Below are 20,437 nucleotides of genomic sequence, written 5' to 3'. Positions count from 1 at the left end.
GGTTGATTCAAAGAACTAAAATGACTCATACTACCCTGGATATGCCACTTTTCTCCCTAACTTCACTCATTGAAACTAACTAGGGGAAAAAAAAAAATTAGAGACAAGTATTCTACAAGGGTAACAATTATTCTAATTTAACAATTGAGCTATTAGACAACAAAATCAAATACTCAAATCTTCCAAAATTATAGGCAGTTTGCTAATGCAAACCAGAAATACTAGAGAGCTCATCCTAAGAAGTTACCACTCCAGTAACTAAAAAATGAAAACTTGAGAGAACACTTACTGGCTTTGTGCATGTGTCACATTTTACCTTGTGGCACGATTCAGAATAATGTGGTCAATGATTCGTAAAAGTGTGACACATTCATTTTACTCATTACTGATCAAAAGGACCAGAGACTAAACTTTTGTAATGGTCAACAGATGCCATTCACTGAATATTCAATATATTTAAGGCATAGTTTTAAAACTTTCATACATGCTATATCACTTCATTTAATCCTCACAAAAATCTGAAGAGTAGGAATTACCATCCATCTTACAGACAGGAAACAGAAGCACTTACATTTTGGTCTGACTAGGGAGCTACTAAAAAATGCCATTGCTCCCTCCCAAAGAAAAAAGATTAAATCCAATTTTTAAATTTCATTAAAGGCCTAAAAAATGGTTAGACTTCACCAGAACGGCCTATTTTCTCTGACAGTCAAACGGATATGAAAATGTTGGTTACAGACAGGTTAGTCTCTGGGTAACAAAAATGTAGGGTTAACACCTGGCTACTACTACATAACCTCATCATTAATTGATAGCATACAAGAGGGTGGATAACTGGTTTATTTTCCTTTAAACTGTCACTTTTAATTCTTACCAAACTCCTTCCCAAGAAAGATACTGAAAACTGGAAATGTCAAAAGAGAAAAAGAATGTAGCGTTTACATTTAAAATCGCACGTTTTTCAGAAGAGGAGGGCTGTATAGCCTATTGAGTTATGCAGTATTAATCAAGATTATGAAAGAGTAATGTTTAAAATGTTTTATAGAAGCACAGAAAAATAAAACCAACAGGAATACTTACTTCCCCCTCCATGAATGTTTTGTTGTGTAGAAACATGCCAGATCCTTATTTTCCCTAATTATGTTCATTTTGTGCTCAAACCTGGAAGACAAAAATATGAGGGCACTTAATACATGTTATATATCTTTAACCTTCCCAAGATTCCCATAAGAAAGGTAGTATGATCTCTGTCACTTTCACAGCCTGCTGTATATCCTTTACAAGACCATTAGGTTTTGTTTGTTTATTTTTGAGACCAAGTCTCGCTCTGCTGCCCAGGCCGGAGTGCAGTGGCGCGATCTCGGCTCACTGCAAGCTCCGCCTCCTGGCTTCACACCATTCTCCCGCCTCGGCCTCCCGAGTAGCTGGGACTACAGGCGGCCGCCACCACGCCCCACTAATTTTTTGTATTTTTAGTAGGGACGGGGTTTAACCGTAGCCACGATGGTCTTGATCTCCTGACATCGTGAACCGCCCGCCTCGGCCTCCCAAAGTGCTGGGATTACAGGCGTGAGCCACCGTGTCCGGCCAAGACCATAAGGTTTTTAAAGACAAGGACTGGTGTATGCAACTCTTTATCATAACCTTTAGCACCACATTGTGACTGTCCAACTCTCTCCCACACTGGACTGCGTTTGAGGACCAGAAACGACCCCTATCAACATCCCCAGTGTATAGAATTTTTAAAATGCCAAACAAATAAAGCTTTAAGTCTGACATTGCCAAATAATGCCACGGCACACAATGGACACCTAAACACATTTTCCAAGTGTCAAACCAATTCCAAAAGGTTTTTGGTGAGCTACTAAGTGCTGGCCATTTTGCTGACACTACCACTTCAAAGGGTACCTGCTATAAATAAGGTAATTTAAAAATAATTTTCTCGTGGGCACAGTGGCTCATGCCTGTAACCCCAGCTATTCTGAGGCTGAGGTGGGAGGATTGCTTGAGACCAGGAGTTTGACACCAGCCTAGACAACATAGTGAGGCCTTATCTCTCGAAAAAATAAGTTAACAGGGCATGGTAGCATGTGCCTACCACTCCTAGCTACTTTTCAGAAGAGAAGGGCTGAATAGCACGATTGAATAGTGTGGTATTATCTGAGGCTGAGGTGGGAGGCTCACTTGAACCCAGGAGTGTGAGGCTACACCAAGCTATGATTTTGTCACTGTACTCCAGCCTGAGTGATAGAGTGAGATTGTGTCTCTAAAAATAAAACAATTTTCTCATTATAAAAGTGATATATGTCCATAGTAAGAAATCTAAAATGTTCAGAAAGCAAATCATTTGTTCTTGCATCTGAAGATATAATTTTAGCCTTCCTTTTTATATTTAGAAAAATCCTTTTTTTAAACAAGATTGCCATTTGTACTGCTTAACTTGTTTTCAAAGAATGTTAACCTTTCCCCATGTAAATATTCTATAAGAAAATGATTTTTAAGGCTATATGGTATTCCATTTTATGAATATTCCAGAACAGTGCTACTCAAAGCATAGCTGCAAATGCTTTGTTTCCAAGCCACATCAAGTACAGAAATTGAGAATAAGTGTTTAGAAACTTTTACGGCGGTTTGATTAACGGACTCCTCTGGTTGAAAAGGATATAGAACAGATCAAGACTGTTCAATCTGTGTGATGACTCACCAGTGGAATCAGCCTCCTAACAGTCACATGCAAAGAGACCACATTATGTACAATATTCATTGACTGTAACCCAGCATATAAAATCCACAATCCATTTATTTCACTTAAAAAAGGTAAACTTAGCTAATTTTACAGGATAAATTGTTAGAACTGGCTGCTAAAGAAAGACTGATAGATTTTGAAAATACTATATCACTTACTTCATTGTGAATAAAAGTTAAATATGGTTATTTCTTTTCTGACTTAGCTATCTCTCCCTTGCCTTGCTAGTTCAAAACGCACTGTAAAAAATATTGTAGAGACCGGGAGTGGTGGCTCACGCCTGTAATCCCAGCATTTTGGGAGGCCGAGGCGGGTGGATCACCTGAGGTTAGAAGTTCGAGACCAACCTGGCCAACATGGTGAAACCCCATCTCTACGAAAAATACAGAAAGACAGCCAGGCGTGGTGGCAGATGCCTGTAATCCCAGCTAACCGGGAGGCTGAGGCAGGGGAATCACTGGAACCCGGGAGGTGGAGATTGCAGTGAGCCGCGATTGCCCCACTGCACTCCAGACTGGGTGAAAAAGCAAGACTCTGTCTCTAAACAAACAAACAAACAAACATTGTAGAAAATACACGAAAGTGCTAATAATACACACTGAATAGTTGGAATTGTTTATTTAAGCTTTATACCTTTTTATACTGTGAATACTAAGTCAGCAAGTATTTTTTACATGATTAGAAAAAACTTTTCAGGCAAAAACATTTTTATAATGGCTTGAGACATAATTCACACACCATAAATTCACTTTTATTAAAAGTGTACAATTTGGTGATTTTTAGTACATGTAGAGTTCTGCAGCCATCACCACTATTTTCTGGAACACTTTCATCACCCCAATAAGAAACTGTTAGCAGTCACCCCCCATTATACCTCAACCTCAGCACCTAGCAGCCACTAATAATCTACTTTGTCACCGTGGGTTTACCTATGCTAGTCCATACCACCAAATAATATTCTGGTGTATGGATATACCTATTTTATGCATTCATCAATTGACTGACACGGGTGTTGTTTCTACCTTTTGGCTATTATGAATAATACAACTATGAACAAGCATATACGAGTTTTTGTGTGAACATACATATGCATTTCTCTTAGGTATATACCTGAGTGGTAAAAACATTTTTTTAAAGATACCCTTATTTTGAAATTGCTTTCTTCATTCGTCCTACTTGTTCTTGTATTACCAATTATCAAGAGCCTTTGTACTCTACATAGAACACTCATCCCCTGGATATTTATATGGCTTATACCTCTATCTCCTTCAAATCTATGTTCAAATGTCATCTTTCCAATGACACCGACCCTAACCATCTTGTTTTAAATTGTAACCACCCTCCTCCTCACTCTACACTTCTATTCCCTCTTACTCCTGTTTTTCCCCCATAGCACTTTTCACATTCGAATGTGCAATTTATTATTCACCTAATTCTACTGGAATATCCAGAAAGGCAGTTTTGTCTGTTCAGCTCATTATTGTTTCTACAGAGGCCACAAGAGTGCCTGATACAAAACAGGTGCTCAAAAATCAGTATTTGAGTGAAGGAATAAAATTCAGCAAATACATGGGCAATTCTGATATCTACCTCAAATGTGATGCTGTAACAGGGACTCCCAAATAGGGTTTTGTCAAACCTTCTGGAAAGGCATCCGCAATTCATGTTTGAAAAATAACAAAAGGAAACAAGTTTCTTTAAACAAGTTTAAAGAAGCTTTTATTGTTACCACAAAGAAGAAATTTCTTACAGTCAACTAACGTCTTCCTACTAGTGAGTATAGGGACAGCTAAATATAGTCCTGACAGTTGGTGTGGTGTTTTGTTCGTCTCTTTCTGGATTTCATACCTGGGATGACAAAGGCACCCAACTAAGATTCATTAAACCCAGTAAGCATTATCCCTGCCTTCTGAATCTTTTGCAGTAAATGATATTGCTGAAAAGAAACCTGGGCAGTATCTCTGAAGACTCAACAAAAAGGGGAGATAGAGATAGAGATGAGAGAGAGAGAGAGAGAGAGAGAGAGAGAGAGAGAGAGAGAGAGAGAGAGAGAGAGAGAGATACAGATATTTTTCCCCTATATATTATAACTGAAGAGTGGAACAATGGAAGAGAAAGGCAGATAGAAAAGGTAAATGGCTGACACTGAAGAATGGGGTTTGTATTCCTAGTCTATAACTTAAGATATTGGAAAAACTGACTCTGTACCAAGGGCCTATCTTGGGAAAACTGAGAAACAAGAAAATGTGTTGAGTGGAGACTAGTTGATAAAATTAAGGATCTAAAAGTTAAAATGAAAGGCAGAGAAAAAGATTTTTAAATGACAACCATAAAAAACACAGGTCATGACCCAGAAGGAATAAAGATCCCTAATAAACCCATAGGGGGGAAAAAGAACAAAATCATCTCACAATAACAAAAGAAATGTAAGAACTTTTAACTAAAAAATTTTAAATAATTTTTTTAAAAAACACCTCAAGAATGACCTCATAGGTATCACTGATTTGGAGGTATATAACTCCAACAGACCTTTCGGGAGATGAATTAAACAACTTTACATCAAGAAGGCTTTTGAAGGTCTATAAACCAGGAGGTGATGAAAGCACCAGACTCCAGAGAGTCCTTAGATTGGGACAGATAAAAGGAGCGTGAGAAGATATAACACATTAAGATAAATGTAAACTACCAACGACCTGAACTATTAGAATAAATATTGTATTCCTAATGCAGATTAGAATGCTGACAGAAAACTAGTGTAGGAGGAAAGAAGTAGTACTTCAATTCTCTGGAAGTTCATATCATCAGTACAAGTTCCTGTGTCCAATATTTGCACACCTAATCTTCTGTCTCTAATATCTAAGAAAGCAACAAGTGATGTTTTACTCTGCATCCCATGAAAGGCTAGTAAAATGGGCTCTTTATGGAAGAAAATTGCTCCTCTATTTGAAAAGCTTGCCTTCAACTACGTTATATTTAAGTAGGGGTATATCTGAGAGCTAAGGGAGAGAAGAGATACCCCACTAAGTAACCAAGTCAACCCCAGAAATAGTGGAATAATTCAATGCTATATTACCGTCTGCCTAACCTCAAAATGGAGATCAGGATAATGCTTTTCCATTTTAAAACTCCATTAAAGACTGCCTTTAATAAAGTTGGGGAGGCAAGGTGACTCTTAACTGAAAATTTATGACGTGTCCTGAAATTATTAAACAACTTGTGTTGAATACTCATCACGTTAGTCATCAGGCTATGCATTTACCATGCATTTATTTCCTTTTGTCCCCATAACAACACTTCAGTACAGGTATGACTCTCATTTTATTGACAAGAAAACTGATACATAAATTAAATCACTTTTCTAATGTAACACAGCTAGTAAGCGATTGGGCCAGACTTTGGACCAATCTGCTCAGTTTCCACACCCTAGGTTCTTAACCTAAATTTTAATACCTTCCCTCAATTAAAAAAAAAAAAAAAATTCACCCTGACCATGTAATTACAGATGTATCATTTGACAGCAAATTCCTGGAATAATTCAGAACTAGTTTCAGTTATTATCTTCATCTGGACAGATGACTGGACACTTGTTAGAAATAACTTTGAAATCTACAATTTTAAACAGTAAAACAAATTATCATATTCAACATAGGACAAAAGAAATAAAGTCTCCAAAGCTGAAATATTCTATCATCTATAAATAAACTTCCAAAATATTTCCATCTTTGTATAAGCTTAAAAAACATTTTTTGGCTGGGTGTGGTAGCTCATGCCTGTAATCCTGACACTTTGGGAGGCCTAGGTGGGCAGATTACAAGGTCAGGAGTTCGAGACCAGCCTGGCTAACATGGTGAAACCCATCTCTACTAAAAATACAAAAATTAGCCAGGCATGGTGGAGAACGCCTGTAATCCCAGCTACTTGGGAGGCTGAGGCAGGAGAATTGTTTGAATCCAGGAGGCAGAGGTTGCAGTGAGCCGAGATGGCGCCATTGCATTCCAGCTGGGCTGACAGAGCAGGACTCCGTCTGGGGGGGTGGGGACATTTTTTAAACAAAGTGTTCAAAACAAACATACAATGACAAAAATTTGCTACCAATATATGATCTCAGGATACTCTTTAAAGAGAGTTCAATTATTCTAACCAACATCGAGCTTTTAAAATAACCAGATTGGCCAGGCACAGTGGCTCATGCCTGTAATCCTGCACTTTGGGAGGCCACAGTGGGAGGATCACTTGAGTCCAGGAGTTTGAGACCAGCCTGGGCAACATGGCAAGACCCCCATCTCTATTTAAATATAAATTTTATATGAACAAAAAGATAACCAGATAAATGAGATCTGAGGCTGAGATCTATTTCCCAGCAGTGTAATATTAGCCTATCCACATTTTCAGGTAAATCTATTTTACATTCTTAGTAAAATTTTAACTACTCTTTGATAAAGTCATTTCATCCAATGAATGGCAAGTGGTCTGGAAACTGCATTAACTCTTTTAGACCATGAAGATACTTTTAGACACACAGACAACTCACTAATGAGGGTAATGGCAATGCATAAAGATCAGAAATATGTACCAACTATGTATCATTCAAAGTGAGAGGTAGAATAATTTCAAGATAATGACTGGCAAATGAGTGAAGACAAGTCTAGAGGTCCTCCAAGTACAGCAGTCAAGTATCATTCAATCTGGGAAGACCCTGGAATACCTCCCTAGGGCACTGATTACAGAGCTGCCATTCTACATGCTATACTTTAACGAGGGACTGACACAACAAGCTACATTAACATTCCATTAAAGTGATTTTAATAATTTATTTATTACCAAGGTAAGGCTGGAGAATTTTTATAATTGCCATTTACTGGCTGTGTAACTTTGAACAAAAGTCTCTGAACTTACCTGATTTACAGTACATCTATAAAATAGGAATAATAACTGTCCCGAAGGGCTATGGTGAGGACTAAATGAGACAACCCAAAAAAAGAAGTTATTTTGAGTATTTCTATTATATCTTATTTTCAAGAACTTATCAGCTCTTGTACCTAATACGGCATTTTGGGGGGAAATTCTATTAAATAACTCGATTTTCTCTCAATCTTTTATTAATTTCCATCCTTCTAGTATGCAATATATATCACCTAGAATTTCCACCTTCAAAAGTACAGTGTTCATTGATTTAATCAGCATTCAGTTTTACTTAACCATTCGAAATTAACTATAACAATATATATTTCTTAATGATGTACATGAGGGTGGCATTTATTATTGTTACTGTCATTATTATTTATTGCTACAAGTTATGTTTCCCATAAAATGTTTTTAAAAAGAAAAAAATATTGCTGGGTGCACTGGCTCACGCCTGTAGTCCCAGCACTTTGGCAGGCCAATACAGACAGATCGCTTGAGTCTCGGAGTTCAAGACCAGCCTGGGCAATGTAGCAAAACCCTGTCTCCACTAAAAATACAAAAAATTAGCTGGGTGTCATGGCACACGCCTGTAGTCCCAGCTACTTGGGGGGCTGCACTCCAAACTGGGTAACAGAGTGAGACCTTGTCTCAAAAAAAAAAAATATATATATATATATATATACACACACACACACACAAACACACACATACATATATACACACACGTATATATGTATAAAGACCAAGATAATCAGGATAGATGAAATTTTTAAAAATCATCTTGTCAACTATAACCCAACACTTAAGCTTCTCTTTATTTCAACTATACTCCTACAAAATACTATTATAAGTCAATCTTATTTACTACATTTTTAATATTCCCCACTTAGGTATTTGAAATTTCAATTGTTAGAATTGTTTCCTTACATGTATCCAACCTCGTATTTTTAAATTTATGTTTGATGGCTACAAATTAACTATGGCTTGAGAAACTTTCAAGAAAAAAGAACTCATAAATTTAATCTCCAGTCAATATTTCCTCTGTACATTTAATAAGCTCTAAAAGTGATTCAAAAAAATCATCACTTACAGGCCAAAACTTTTAAGCAACCATTAATTTCCAACATTTATGATGAAAAAAAATCTGTAGAATTTCTAGTATCAGAAGCTGAAGTATCAAGCAGGTAATATCAGTTAAGTCATGTATAAGCACATGCTATAAACAACCATAAACTGTCCAACTAAAAAATGTAAACAGTTAAATGGGATCTTGAATGAGATTTTGGTAGCAGCTGTATCATTAGCATTTGCCATTCTGCCAGTTGTTTAGCGACTATTCGAAATAGCAAGAATTTATCTGCTCAAACTAACGTCACTTAAATTTCATCTCCTTCATTCCTGCAATTGTGTTCCATGTTTCAAGTTCTCAAAGACCCATGATTCTTTCTGATGAGGAAAAATCAAATTTATATGCCTTTTGTAATTAAATTACATTGAAAGCATCTCCAATTTTTGCAAGTAAGCTTCACTTGTTTTCATGCTATATCCTAATATTATACCACCAAAGAAACTTCTGTTTGTTTTTTTTACAGAACTGTCCTATGGGTTAAAAAGTCAAATTCAGGGCAACACAGGCACTTTGGCTAGACTTACCTCTCTCAATGAATACTACTGTGTCATGCTTTCGAACAACACAATATTCTTGCATTCTCTAATGTATTACTGGCAGTAATACTGGCAGACTATGTAAGATCATTTATGGTTAAAATGAGAATGATCTTTTAGAAGATACATAATTTTGACAGAAAACCACAGGGCTTGGGACTCCAGTGAGCAGAAGCCTACATCAAATTGACACTAAGAACAAAAGCAGGATGAAGGGACTCAACACCACAGACACTCAAGCAGATTATGGTCAAGCTATAAGCAAAAGAATTTACACACAGCAAAATTAAGTATATACACATGGCTTGTGTTAAGCAAAAACGCAAACGGAACACTCATTTAACTAGGGATGAATAAATACACTTAGAAAAAACACACTAGTGAAAGAAGGAATTGGCATTAATCAAGGCTAGTCACCTGTTTAAAGCATGTATTTAGCATGATCAACTGGAAGTAACACAAATATGACACAAATATGACAACTTGCAGAGAACAGGTAAGCTATCAATTTTCCCATTTTGAGTCTGAAAATGCAAGAACAGAACTTACTTTCATCATTAGCTCTGCCCTCAAGTAATTAATTAAAAATGTGAATTTGTCTTGAAGTGCATAAAAAAAATAAGATGGATTGAGGGAAAGATGGACAGATCTATGATAAAGCAAGTACAGTAAAATGTTAACGTAAAAACCTTGGAGGTGGGCATGTGGGTATCTAATGTAAAGTTCTTTCAACCCAGCTGTAGGTGAAAATGTTTACAATATGTTGTGTGAAAATTGTGGAGTTTGCCTTTTGTGATCAAACTCTCCTACAATAGAAACAATGCTACATTCCAAAACCACACTTAAAATGTAGTAGACATTCACATCATAGGAACTAATTTATGAACCTAATACTTCCTACAGCTGTATCTTACCAAAAAGGGAGGGGTAGTAAGGAGAACCATGGAAAGACTAACCCTTTGAAAAAATAACCAATGAGTGTGATAACTAATCAGAGAGTACTTTATATTGGCTTCTTGAGGATCTAGTTTTGTTTGTAACTGGATTCAAAATCTGAGTAAATCACAGCACTAGATTAGTTTGGTTTCAAACAAATGGCAAAAAATATAAAAGGCTAACAGAAGGTTAATTTTTACCCACATTAAATAGCTACCACTAAACTGTTTAGATAGAACGTACTGTATATGGGGGAAACTGCCATATGAACTTTAACCCTTTTTAAATTTTAGCTTCATTTTAACATGTGACTCAAGTACAGGTAAAAGCATTTTCTTCTAAATGAACAAATCAATATGCGTAATATGTATGATACCAACAGGAATCTTAAACCATAAATCTATCACAAATTAAGATTTTAGCAGCTACCATCTTAGCCTTCCTTAACTTACTGAAGAACCCGATACCTCCAAAGATAGATGTTGTTAAAGAATAAGAAAGCCAGTGGTAATATAAAATTTCATCTGATAATCATATCTTCAAATAATTGCCCAGATATTTTAAAGTGAAGTGTTTGCACTGTCTGCCACATCAAAATCAACTTTTAACTAGTTTCACTACCATTAGATAGCTGAAATAATCTGAGATCTCCCCCATTCTTTTTAAAAACTTGATTCCTTTCAATTACAATCTGGGTATATATTCATGAAATACAGGACAGGAAAAATTCAAAAGCAACCCCTAAGTCTGAAGAAACACTTAATGGGAGGAGGGGACAAGCATACATACCATAGCAGTTAATTTTGTTTACTGCTCAACAACATAAATTAAGTATTGAAAAAGAGACTTATCTCTTCTATTTCTATCCCATGTATGCTCATTTCACCTGAGAGGAATAATTTGTATTTCTGACAAAACAGAACTTTATCTGTTGTTTAAAAAAAAGTCAAATGTTCTGTGAAAGATGTATTACTATGAGCCTTCCCTTTCCAAAGCTTAAAAATGCCTTACAATACTCACCTGAAACCTTTTTTCCAGAAACATGTTCACTTAAGCAATGCTTTGAAATCATTGCTATTGATCATTTACCTAATTTTAGTTTATACATATTATTGTAACTTTCTAGACCTAATTTCTATTTCGTTTTATCTTTGAAGCATAACCTGGCTTATGCAAGAACAAAGTATACTATTTCTATAAGCTCTTCAGCTTATCAACAGGCATTTAATAATCATGCTCTACTACGGTAAACAGGCCCTAAAATGGGCAAAATAAATTTTTAGCAGCCATATTTTAACTTGTTGCTGTTTTTCCTATCATTACATTAAATGCATAAAGCAGGACTAAATTTCCTGAGCTTTTAACAAATACAACTTGAAGACAGTTTTACAGAAAGCATCCTGAAAACCCAAACACTGTTCTCTTTATACTATTAAAAGACCAAAGTTTAATTTGCAACATTTTCCCCTTCACTCAATACAAAATAGCAATAACATACATTTCTAGCTCAGTTTTGAAATATCCCTATTACTCCTACCTCTTCTGTAGTGCTTTACAGTTTACAGAACACTACCAAATTATCTTAAAAAAGCAAAGTTTCACTTTTAAAATTAAGCCCATTAGCTCTAAGGTTTGGGGGGAAAATGGCTTATCTGCTCTAAGATTTGATAAACATTCAAAATATATTATGTAGCTTGACTAGAAGTTTGAGGAGAGAAACCCCATAGCCTTAGATGACTAAGGAATACAGTAAAAGTCAGAACACCATATATAAGCATTTAAATGTATTATAGAATACATGAAATATTAGAGAACGTCTCCTCCAATCATAACCTTATCAATCCTTCCATTAAGTTGTAGCAACTAGAGCTGGCAAAAATCAAAGCATCGAAATAATTTTTTAAGGGATAGGGTATTCCTTTGTCACCCAGGCTGAAGTGCAACAGCACAATCATAGCTCCCTGTAATCTCGAACTCCTGGGTTCAAGCAATCCTCCAGCCTCAGCCTCCCGAGCACACGTCACCAAACCCAGCTAGTTATTTTTTGATGAGACAGGGTTGCTCAGGCTAGGTTTGAACTCCTGGCCTCAAGTGATCCTCCCGCCTCAGCCTTCCAAGTGCTGGGATTACAGGTGTGATTATTGTGCACCCAGCTAAAATAATTATTTTGGATTGCTTTAGGGGTTTCGTTTTCTATCTGATAATCAAAATATCAAACTCTTACTAATCAATTGCAAAGAGATATCACCACTGGGCATGTGCTAAATATGTGAATAGGCAGTGTTCTTCTAAGGGCAACTTGAGTGCTTAAACTGTAAAATTCCACTGACTTTAAAGCTCACTCTTCTTCACAAGTAGTCCATTAAAGTACAAGTAAAACTCACATACATAGACTGTTGAATAAAGAGCATCTGAAAAGAATTACTAGCAAGTTATATGGTTTTATTGACTGAACCACACCTAAATGTACCTTTGCACAGGTAACTAACTTAAATTAGCAAAGATCATCATAACCATATTGGCTTAAGCTATTTCTTACAAAGAAATCTAACTCATTACTCTCAAAGGAGTTCCTATGATTAAGAATCACTGCACATAACAAGAAGTGTTATAAGTTGGCATGTGCTGAGCATGTGAACACTGCTGAAACAGAAATAATATGTTGAAAACCACTGATTAAATTTTGAACTAAAGTAGTGGTTGGGGTAGGATGCCATCCCATCTGAGGCACTATGACTGCAGCACTACTAGCATTTAGTGGATAAGACTATATACTCGACATATATTACAGTTCCAAAGATAAGTACTGTCTGCACCATAAGACTTTCAAGTGTCCAAGTGAGCCAGGTGTGGTAGCACACACCTGTAATCCCAGCACTCTGAGAGGCTGAGGTGTGAGGATTGCTTGAGCTCAGGAGTTCCAAGACCAGCCTGGGCAACACAGTGAGACCTCGTCTCTACTAAAAATTAAAAAGAAAATTAGCTGGGCATGGCATGCCTATGGCTTGAGATACTAAGGAGGGCTAAGGTGAGAGGATCGCTTGAGCCCAGGAGATTGAGGCTACAGTGAGCTATGATCGTGTCACTGCGCTCCAGCCTGGGCAAAAGAATGAGGTCTCAAAAAAAAAAAAAAAAAAAGAAAAAAGAAAGTCCAAAAGTCCAAATGGTTAGTCATGTAGGCAAAAACCTATTTATAATGAATGAAACCCAGAATCTAATTCTGTTTTATATATAACTCACCAAGTACATTTTGCAGGGTTTAATATACAGAGATTTTTTTCAGGAATGTAACTACAATGTAAATTAAGAGATTATACTTTATTAACCCTGTTCTTTTCTGACAATGCTAATAATCCCAATTGTGTTATCTGAGTCACCAATGTGACAAATCTGTAGCCATCAACATTTGTCAAAACTCAAAATGGGCTGGGCATGGTAGCTCACGCTTATAATCCCAGCACTTTGGGAGGCCTGGGCAGGCAGATCACTTGAGGTCAGGAGTTCAAGACCACCCTGGCAACATGGTGAAACCCTGTCTCTACTAAAAATACACACATTAAAAAAACACCCAAAAAAACCATCCGGGTGTGGTGGCAAGCACTTGTAGTCCCAGCCACTCAGGCTGAGGCAGGAGAATCGCTTGAACCCAGGAGACAGAGGTTGCAGTGAGCCGAGATGGCACCACCGCACTCCAGCCTGGGTGACAGAGTGAGATTGTCTCAAAAAAAAAAAAAAAAAAAAAAATCTCAAAATGATTCCATGTAAAGGTACAAGCCTCTGACACGTCCTTTGTGTATTTTGGTATAATTATACTTAACTATTTACATAATGAAATGCATATAATCAATTCTGCTATAATGCTTTTCTGATCATGTGAATTTAACAGGATTAGTGTATTACTGAACAATTTGAGCATGATGCAAATTTCCCATTTGCTTATAGTGATTCTTGTCCCAACACTAAGTGAACGCAGAAAATTGTACCCAACTGAACTGAGCCATGTAGGAATTCACAAAATACACATACACACACTTCAGGTGGTCAATGAACCACATGCATTCACATATATATTACTAATTTTCCACTCCATCTTATAACTTTTTTCCTTCTACTACTTCACAGTAATTCACAAACTGCAACTCCATCCAATGCTCACTGCCTCAAGCAAACTTTTTCAAGGCAAAATGCCATAATTATTATAGTATTTAACTTTTACAAAACAGTACTCTTGTTTTTAAGATCCTATCTTTTTAAAAAATGTATCATGACTTCTTTCTCTTGGGAGTTTTTGCTTTTTCATGGGTCTCATAATTTTTAGTTAAAAGCTGGACATGTTGTGTAGGAGAGTAGAGATTGAGGTAATTTTTATGACTAGAAATGAGCACGCCTGCTCTTTGTGAAGCCTTTGGTGAATGGTTTGTGTTAATCCGGTTAGGAGTTGGACTTAGTTTATGATCTGTTATTGCCATAGTTATCCTCAGTGTATTACAGGCTTCACGTATCTGCAGAACAGTTTGTGTCTCTGGTGGGCAATGGTTACTAGAGCAATGCCTGTTTGATTCTTTGTGTTGTGCCTCTTTGCATAATCTTGTTTCTTTCCTAGTAGTATTTTGTGGTTGCTAGTTATTGAAAGCTCCTTAGCTTGGTGGCAGGGGGTGGGGTTGGGGGATACAGTCTGATGTGATGTTCTGATTAAGGTTCAGGCTAAGTCAAACACTGTGTTCCTGAATCTCAGGAGGGTAGCATTCTTGGTTCTGCTGACCACCCCCAGCCCCAGTTTTGGGCTCAGGTCCCCTCTTCCAGGCATAAGATTCTCTCCCACTTCTTGTCTACACCCTGAATGTTCACCAATGGGGCCAAGAGAGATGCCCTTCTCCTCACAGATTAAAGCTTTTTTTCACAGAAGAGGCAGAGATGGGAAGAATCACAGCAGTTTCTTGACCCTCTTAAAAAGTTCTGTTGCTGTTCCCCTCCCTCTCAAACTGCACAACAGACACACCCAGGGTTCTTTCCAATCTTTTCTAGTAGACCCAGGGAGGTTTGTGGATAAGTTTGCAAGATTATGCATTCAAGCCTTCATCATGCTTTTTGTCCAGTTGTGTCTGAAGGCAAATAGAAATTGACATCTACTCTCTGTAAGCACTGTCTCTCAAATTTTCAGCCAGTGGTTTTGCTCTGTGGACTCAGCTCTTTAACAGATTTCAATAAAGTCATGAATTTGTAGTGTAGGTCTTTTTTTGTTGCAGAAGTGAGAGCAAAGCTTTTTTTTTTTTTTTTGTCTCAGGGCCAAAGCCAGAGGTGGTTACACTACTTACAAACTAAAGGTAGCAAAGGTGTTACTAATTATTTTGTATAAAAAGGGAGATTTTATTGGGTCTAATAAAGTTGAGAAACACTGACTCAAGGAACTCTTTCAAAATATTAATAACTCCCCTTTACTACCAAACATTACAGTGAACATTTAGGCCAAAACCTATTTGTAGCAACCAAATTTGTGCTGCAGTTTATCTGCACAGTCTTGTTTCAATTTACTAATTCAAAGTACCTCAATCAGAAGCAGGGGAAAGGTATGTGTAGCAGAAACCTCAAATTCACCTGTGTAAATAGAACTGGTCGAGGAATGAGGCCAAATTAGTTAAAACACATCTTTTCAATTTCAACCCTAATTTAGTAACTATTGAGAACCAGACTCCACTATCAACCTTTTAACAACTTTAATAAAGCCAGTATTGTTACAGTCCACCTGGGCAAGGCAACCATCTTCTATTTATTTGTGGATAAAGTTAAATTACACCAAATAATTCATTCATTTATTAATACTATTTTATCTTTTAGCTTAAGTATTTTGTTTACAACTAAGCTTGTTAACAATATATGACATTAATATATTTTAGGCTATTTATTACTACCACTTTAGAAAAAGAGGATATTCATTGCCTCTTGGAATACAAACGCTGAATTTTCCATGAACTGAACTCTAAGGTTCTTTACATTCTTATTTCTTAATAATCCTGACTCCTCTTTTCCTCCCTTAATATGTTCTACTTCCTGTTTTCAAACAAACTGAGTATAATGTAATAATTTCTACATAAGGACGTGTGTTGCCTGAATGCATTGTGATATTAATAGCACAAGCCAAGTTTGAGATATAGTAGCTTAAAAAGCGTTTCACATCACACAAAATGTGAACAAGGTTTTACGTTATATAATAAGTCAATACAGCATTTTCCAAAAAACAAAGAATTGTGTTCAGGATACCGAATTTCTGACAAGTGGTTTCTATAAATTTTTTTAAGGCAAATTCTGTTTCACACTCCCATAAACTCAGAGTACTGGTAATATATTACAAAACCTGACCACTGTGAGTAATTTTCCCCGCAGGCAGTACTTTCAAACCTAGAAACATATCAAGTCCATAAACTAAGAAAATATAGTAAGAATTACTGGGGGCAGGTCCTGAACTTCTACTTTTTCCCTGAGACACTATATTACAAAAGGCTCAACATAACTGTACACTATAAAGCCCTTCATAGAGGACGCAACAGCATCCCTTTTGAGGGAAACCAGAATCAAGTAAAAGGGAAAAGCAGAGAGAAAACGAGAAATAATTACTTTGGTGGACCACCGCCACATGAGGGTGAAATCTTTACTTTTTTCCCCCCCTAAGCAACGGACACAGGAAACCATCTCAAGACAAAAGTGGTTAACGGAACACTCTACAAACGGAGAAAATGTAAGGGAAGGCACTCTTAAGCATAGTTAAGTATCAAATAAGCGATGCACAGCCACTTCACTGAGCCTCTAAGTCCTACTTCACCCACTCCAAAGGCCACATTCAAAGGTAAAATCACAGCAGCGGAGGAAAGGCCAAGTGAATAAGCTACCTTGCAGGAAGGAAAAGGCTTGGGGGAGAAAATGATTTTGGAAAAAGTACTGGAGGAGAGACGACGCGGATGCTCATTTCCTAACAAAACGAAACAAAGCAAAGAAAGTCAGTCTGCAGGAATTGTGCGGAAGGAGGGTCGCCGACCCAAGGAAACAAGAGCTGCCGGCATCCAGCAGGAAGGGTGCTCAGCCTAGGAGACTGGAAGGGAATCCCGAGGGCGGGGCCCACAAGGGAATGAAGAGCGTGTGGGGTAAAGATCTGTTAAGGCGAGTGGAGGAGCGTACTAGGTAAAAAAACAAGAAAACCAGGCAAAAAGAGGGGTGGGGCTGGACAGGGCAGCGCCCTAAGCTAATGTCACTCAAAGCCGGGGGAGGGGGGGGGTCCAACGGAAAGAACCAGACCAGCAGCCTGGGGGAAGGGTAAGCTGTTAGCAGCTGCAGGCTGCGGCAGCCAAGACCACCCAGTTTTCCCTGCCCTGAGCCTCACAAAGTCCCCACGGCGTGGGGAGGGAGTAAGGCAGAGCCCCCGAGTCCAGTGTCCGGAGTTGGCTTTACCTTCGCGGGAGGCTGGAGAGGCTCCAGCTCTAGCTCCTCCCGCCGCCGGCTCAGCTTCCAGAGTGGGATGAGGCGCCCTCCGGCCTCCTCACCCTCACCACTTCCCCTTTCCCCCGCCGGGGCCCTGTAGCTCCGCTGCCGCGGGTTCCTGGTGCCGCCGCGGCGCTGCCTCCCCGCCCCCTCCGCCTCCTCCCTCTGCCTCTCAGAGTTTCACTCTGGAGGCCGCCATCTTCGCTCAGGCTTTGAGCGACCGCGCTCTAATACGCCTGCGTCTCCGCCGCCCAGGCTGTCACGAGACCCAGTCAGCTGATTTCAACCCTTCCGCCTTCGGCCCCGCCCTCCCCGTCCCGATCGTTCTTTCCCTAAAATTTTGCGTTCCGCTGGCCAGCCCCCTAGCAGTTACACATGCGCAGAGTAACGACGCCGACCGTGGGATCTGGATTCCACGCAGCGCGTGAGGGGGCCGGCGCCTCGGTGGGTGCTGAAAAGGACACGCCCCTGGGTGCGCGCGCGTGCCCATAACCACGCCCCCCGGCGTGCGCCTTGGGGCCGCGACCGGCAGTTTGTGTCCTGCGGAGAGTACGGTCGCAAACCAGTACTTAAGCTTTAAGCCCGAGGAAATCGTGTTTTAAATCACCTCTTTTTAGCTCTTGCCGTCAAGTGCCATGGAGCATCCGCGAGGCAGTCTGAAGCCTCAGTCTGTCTTCTGGTTTGGCTGGATTGGGAGCCAGCAGGTTCATTTACTGTTGAGACCCCCGGACCTACAGCAGAGCCGGGTTTAAAGTTCTGAATGCTCTGAAAGGTCTTGGAGACGAAACTTTCAAAGACGCCTAAGGCACTTGCAGGTGGGAATGCTGGAAAGATAGTTCTGGTAGCCCCATTTATTGTGTCCGGATCAAGTGTTTAGAAGTTTACTTTAAAGCTACTTAATCTTCAGCTCTCTGAAATAGGAATCATCCTCGTTTTGCAGATAAATTGAGACCCAGCCTCAGAGTAGTGGATTTGATGTTTGCACCCAAGTAATTTGAACCCAGAACCTGTGCCCTCTAAATAACCATCTTCCTGAACCTCCCCTGAAGGGGATCAGGGTAGTGAAAAGAGGAGATATTGGGACTAAAGGATTCACCTAGAAATTATGTGTTATCTATGGGCAATGGTTTAAATAAGAAAGGTCTATGTCCACTCCCAGATCTGAGCCGTAAAGACCACAGTTCAAAAATTAGTGATTAAAAAAAAAAATAGTTATTCTGCTGCAGACTTTAAAGTAGAGGCAGTGTAGGGTGACCTGCATGGATACATCATTGCATAAGTGTTAAAGGTCTCTGATAAGGAGTTTAATACTCATTCTTCGTGGCAGTCCTGAAATTGTGATTTCTTGGCTTCCACTTCAGCAGTTGGCTCATTTTATAGATAGCGATTGCAGGATGAAAAAATGTGGAAAAATGGTTTTTACAGAATTTACCTCTTGACTCTATTAACCCTTTGCGCTACCTTAGGGTGGAAAAAGACTATTTGTATTTTTCCTTAGACTTTTCTGTAATGCAGCAGTAAGATAAGGTGCATGTAAGGGAAGGTACCAGGAATAGCTGGGTGTGGGAAGACAGAACCCGAAATAGAGTAGGAAGGGAGGAGAAGGAAAAAGAAGCAGGAGGGCTATGTTAAGGGGCCTTATTGGCTTATCCCATGGAAACAGACACGCATTTATGTGGTTACAAAGCCTTGCAATAATCCCAGAAGTAAATGTGGGGTATATTATTTTGATTTTATAGAAGCAGCAGACACAGAGAATCCGGGAGACTTGATAAAGGTGACCTAACTCCTAAAGGTTGAGCCAAGATTAAGATACAGGGCCTGCCTGTAACATCAAGGCCAGTGAACTATTAAACCTCCACACTGCCTTTCCAATATTTGAGACCAATAAAATCAGTTCTCACTGTTGAGGGGAGCCTTAGGCATCATGAACTGTCCCCATCCTCTGTAGTGGAAAATTGTCTGCCTCACAAGACATCTTTTTCCATTGCATTTTTATAAGCCACTTTGCTTGTATTCAGCCAACTTGCGCTCTCTTCTATGAGTAGTTGTCTTTGTTTCTTGCTCTTTTCCTCTTGTATGTGACATTCATTTAGGGATTTACCAGTACAGCTCATCACCTTTTCCCACTCCGTCTCCCATGCATATCCTTCTAACTACCCCTGCTACAGATACCCATTTTAAGAAACCATATTCAAAGTACTTTGAGCCATTGTTCACAAGATGTAGTTTCAAGCCTTTTCACAACTACTGGTTGCTTTTAATTGGATCCGTACAATTGGATCCTTCTTAAAATGCCACAACAAAATACAAGAGTCAGAGAGAGCAGGACTTGTCTTTTCTTTCCCTATTAGGTTACATCAGCTTGATCCTTTCCCCACCCAACTCTTTTTCAAAAGAGTGACAAATGCACACTTCTTTTTCTGGATTTATCTTTTTATTCAAAATTGAAGTTTGCACTAGCCTTTCTGACACTTTCATAGTGCAGATGTATCAAATTTACAATCATGTGATATACACTTACAATATTTCACAGCTTCTTAAAAAAATACATTTCACAGCCTTTTAGACAACCAATAGCCTTTATCAGTCTCCAAAGTTAGCATACAAGGCTGGCGTGATCTAAGACTTTAGAGCGCCCACAAGAAAGTCAAACACTTGCTTATCTAATTCCTATTGCTGCTAAATTGACCTTCCGAATTATATCAATGCTTA

General features: G+C 38.7%; 1 protein-coding gene across 1 annotated transcript in view; it reads right to left on the bottom strand.

Annotated features, from left to right (window-relative positions):
- The window catches only part of DNAJC13 (DnaJ heat shock protein family (Hsp40) member C13), a 120,121-nt gene extending 102,170 nt beyond the window's left edge, over positions 1-17,951 (bottom strand). Inside the window, exons 1-2 of the mRNA XM_010380216.2 lie at positions 17,693-17,951; positions 1,081-1,161 (exon numbers count right to left, since the gene is read on the bottom strand). Coding sequence (XP_010378518.1) covers positions 1,081-1,148 — 68 coding nt within the window. The 5' untranslated portion in view covers positions 1,149-1,161; positions 17,693-17,951. The remainder of the gene's footprint in view (positions 1-1,080; positions 1,162-17,692) is intronic.
- Between the last annotated feature and the right edge of the window lie 2,486 nt (positions 17,952-20,437).

Source organism: Rhinopithecus roxellana, chromosome 1 (genome assembly GCF_007565055.1).
Source record: "Rhinopithecus roxellana isolate Shanxi Qingling chromosome 1, ASM756505v1, whole genome shotgun sequence".
Taxonomy (NCBI): domain Eukaryota; kingdom Metazoa; phylum Chordata; class Mammalia; order Primates; family Cercopithecidae; genus Rhinopithecus; species Rhinopithecus roxellana.
The sequence above is the reverse complement of the archived record's forward strand: the minus strand, read 5'-3'. Positions and strand labels throughout refer to the sequence as shown.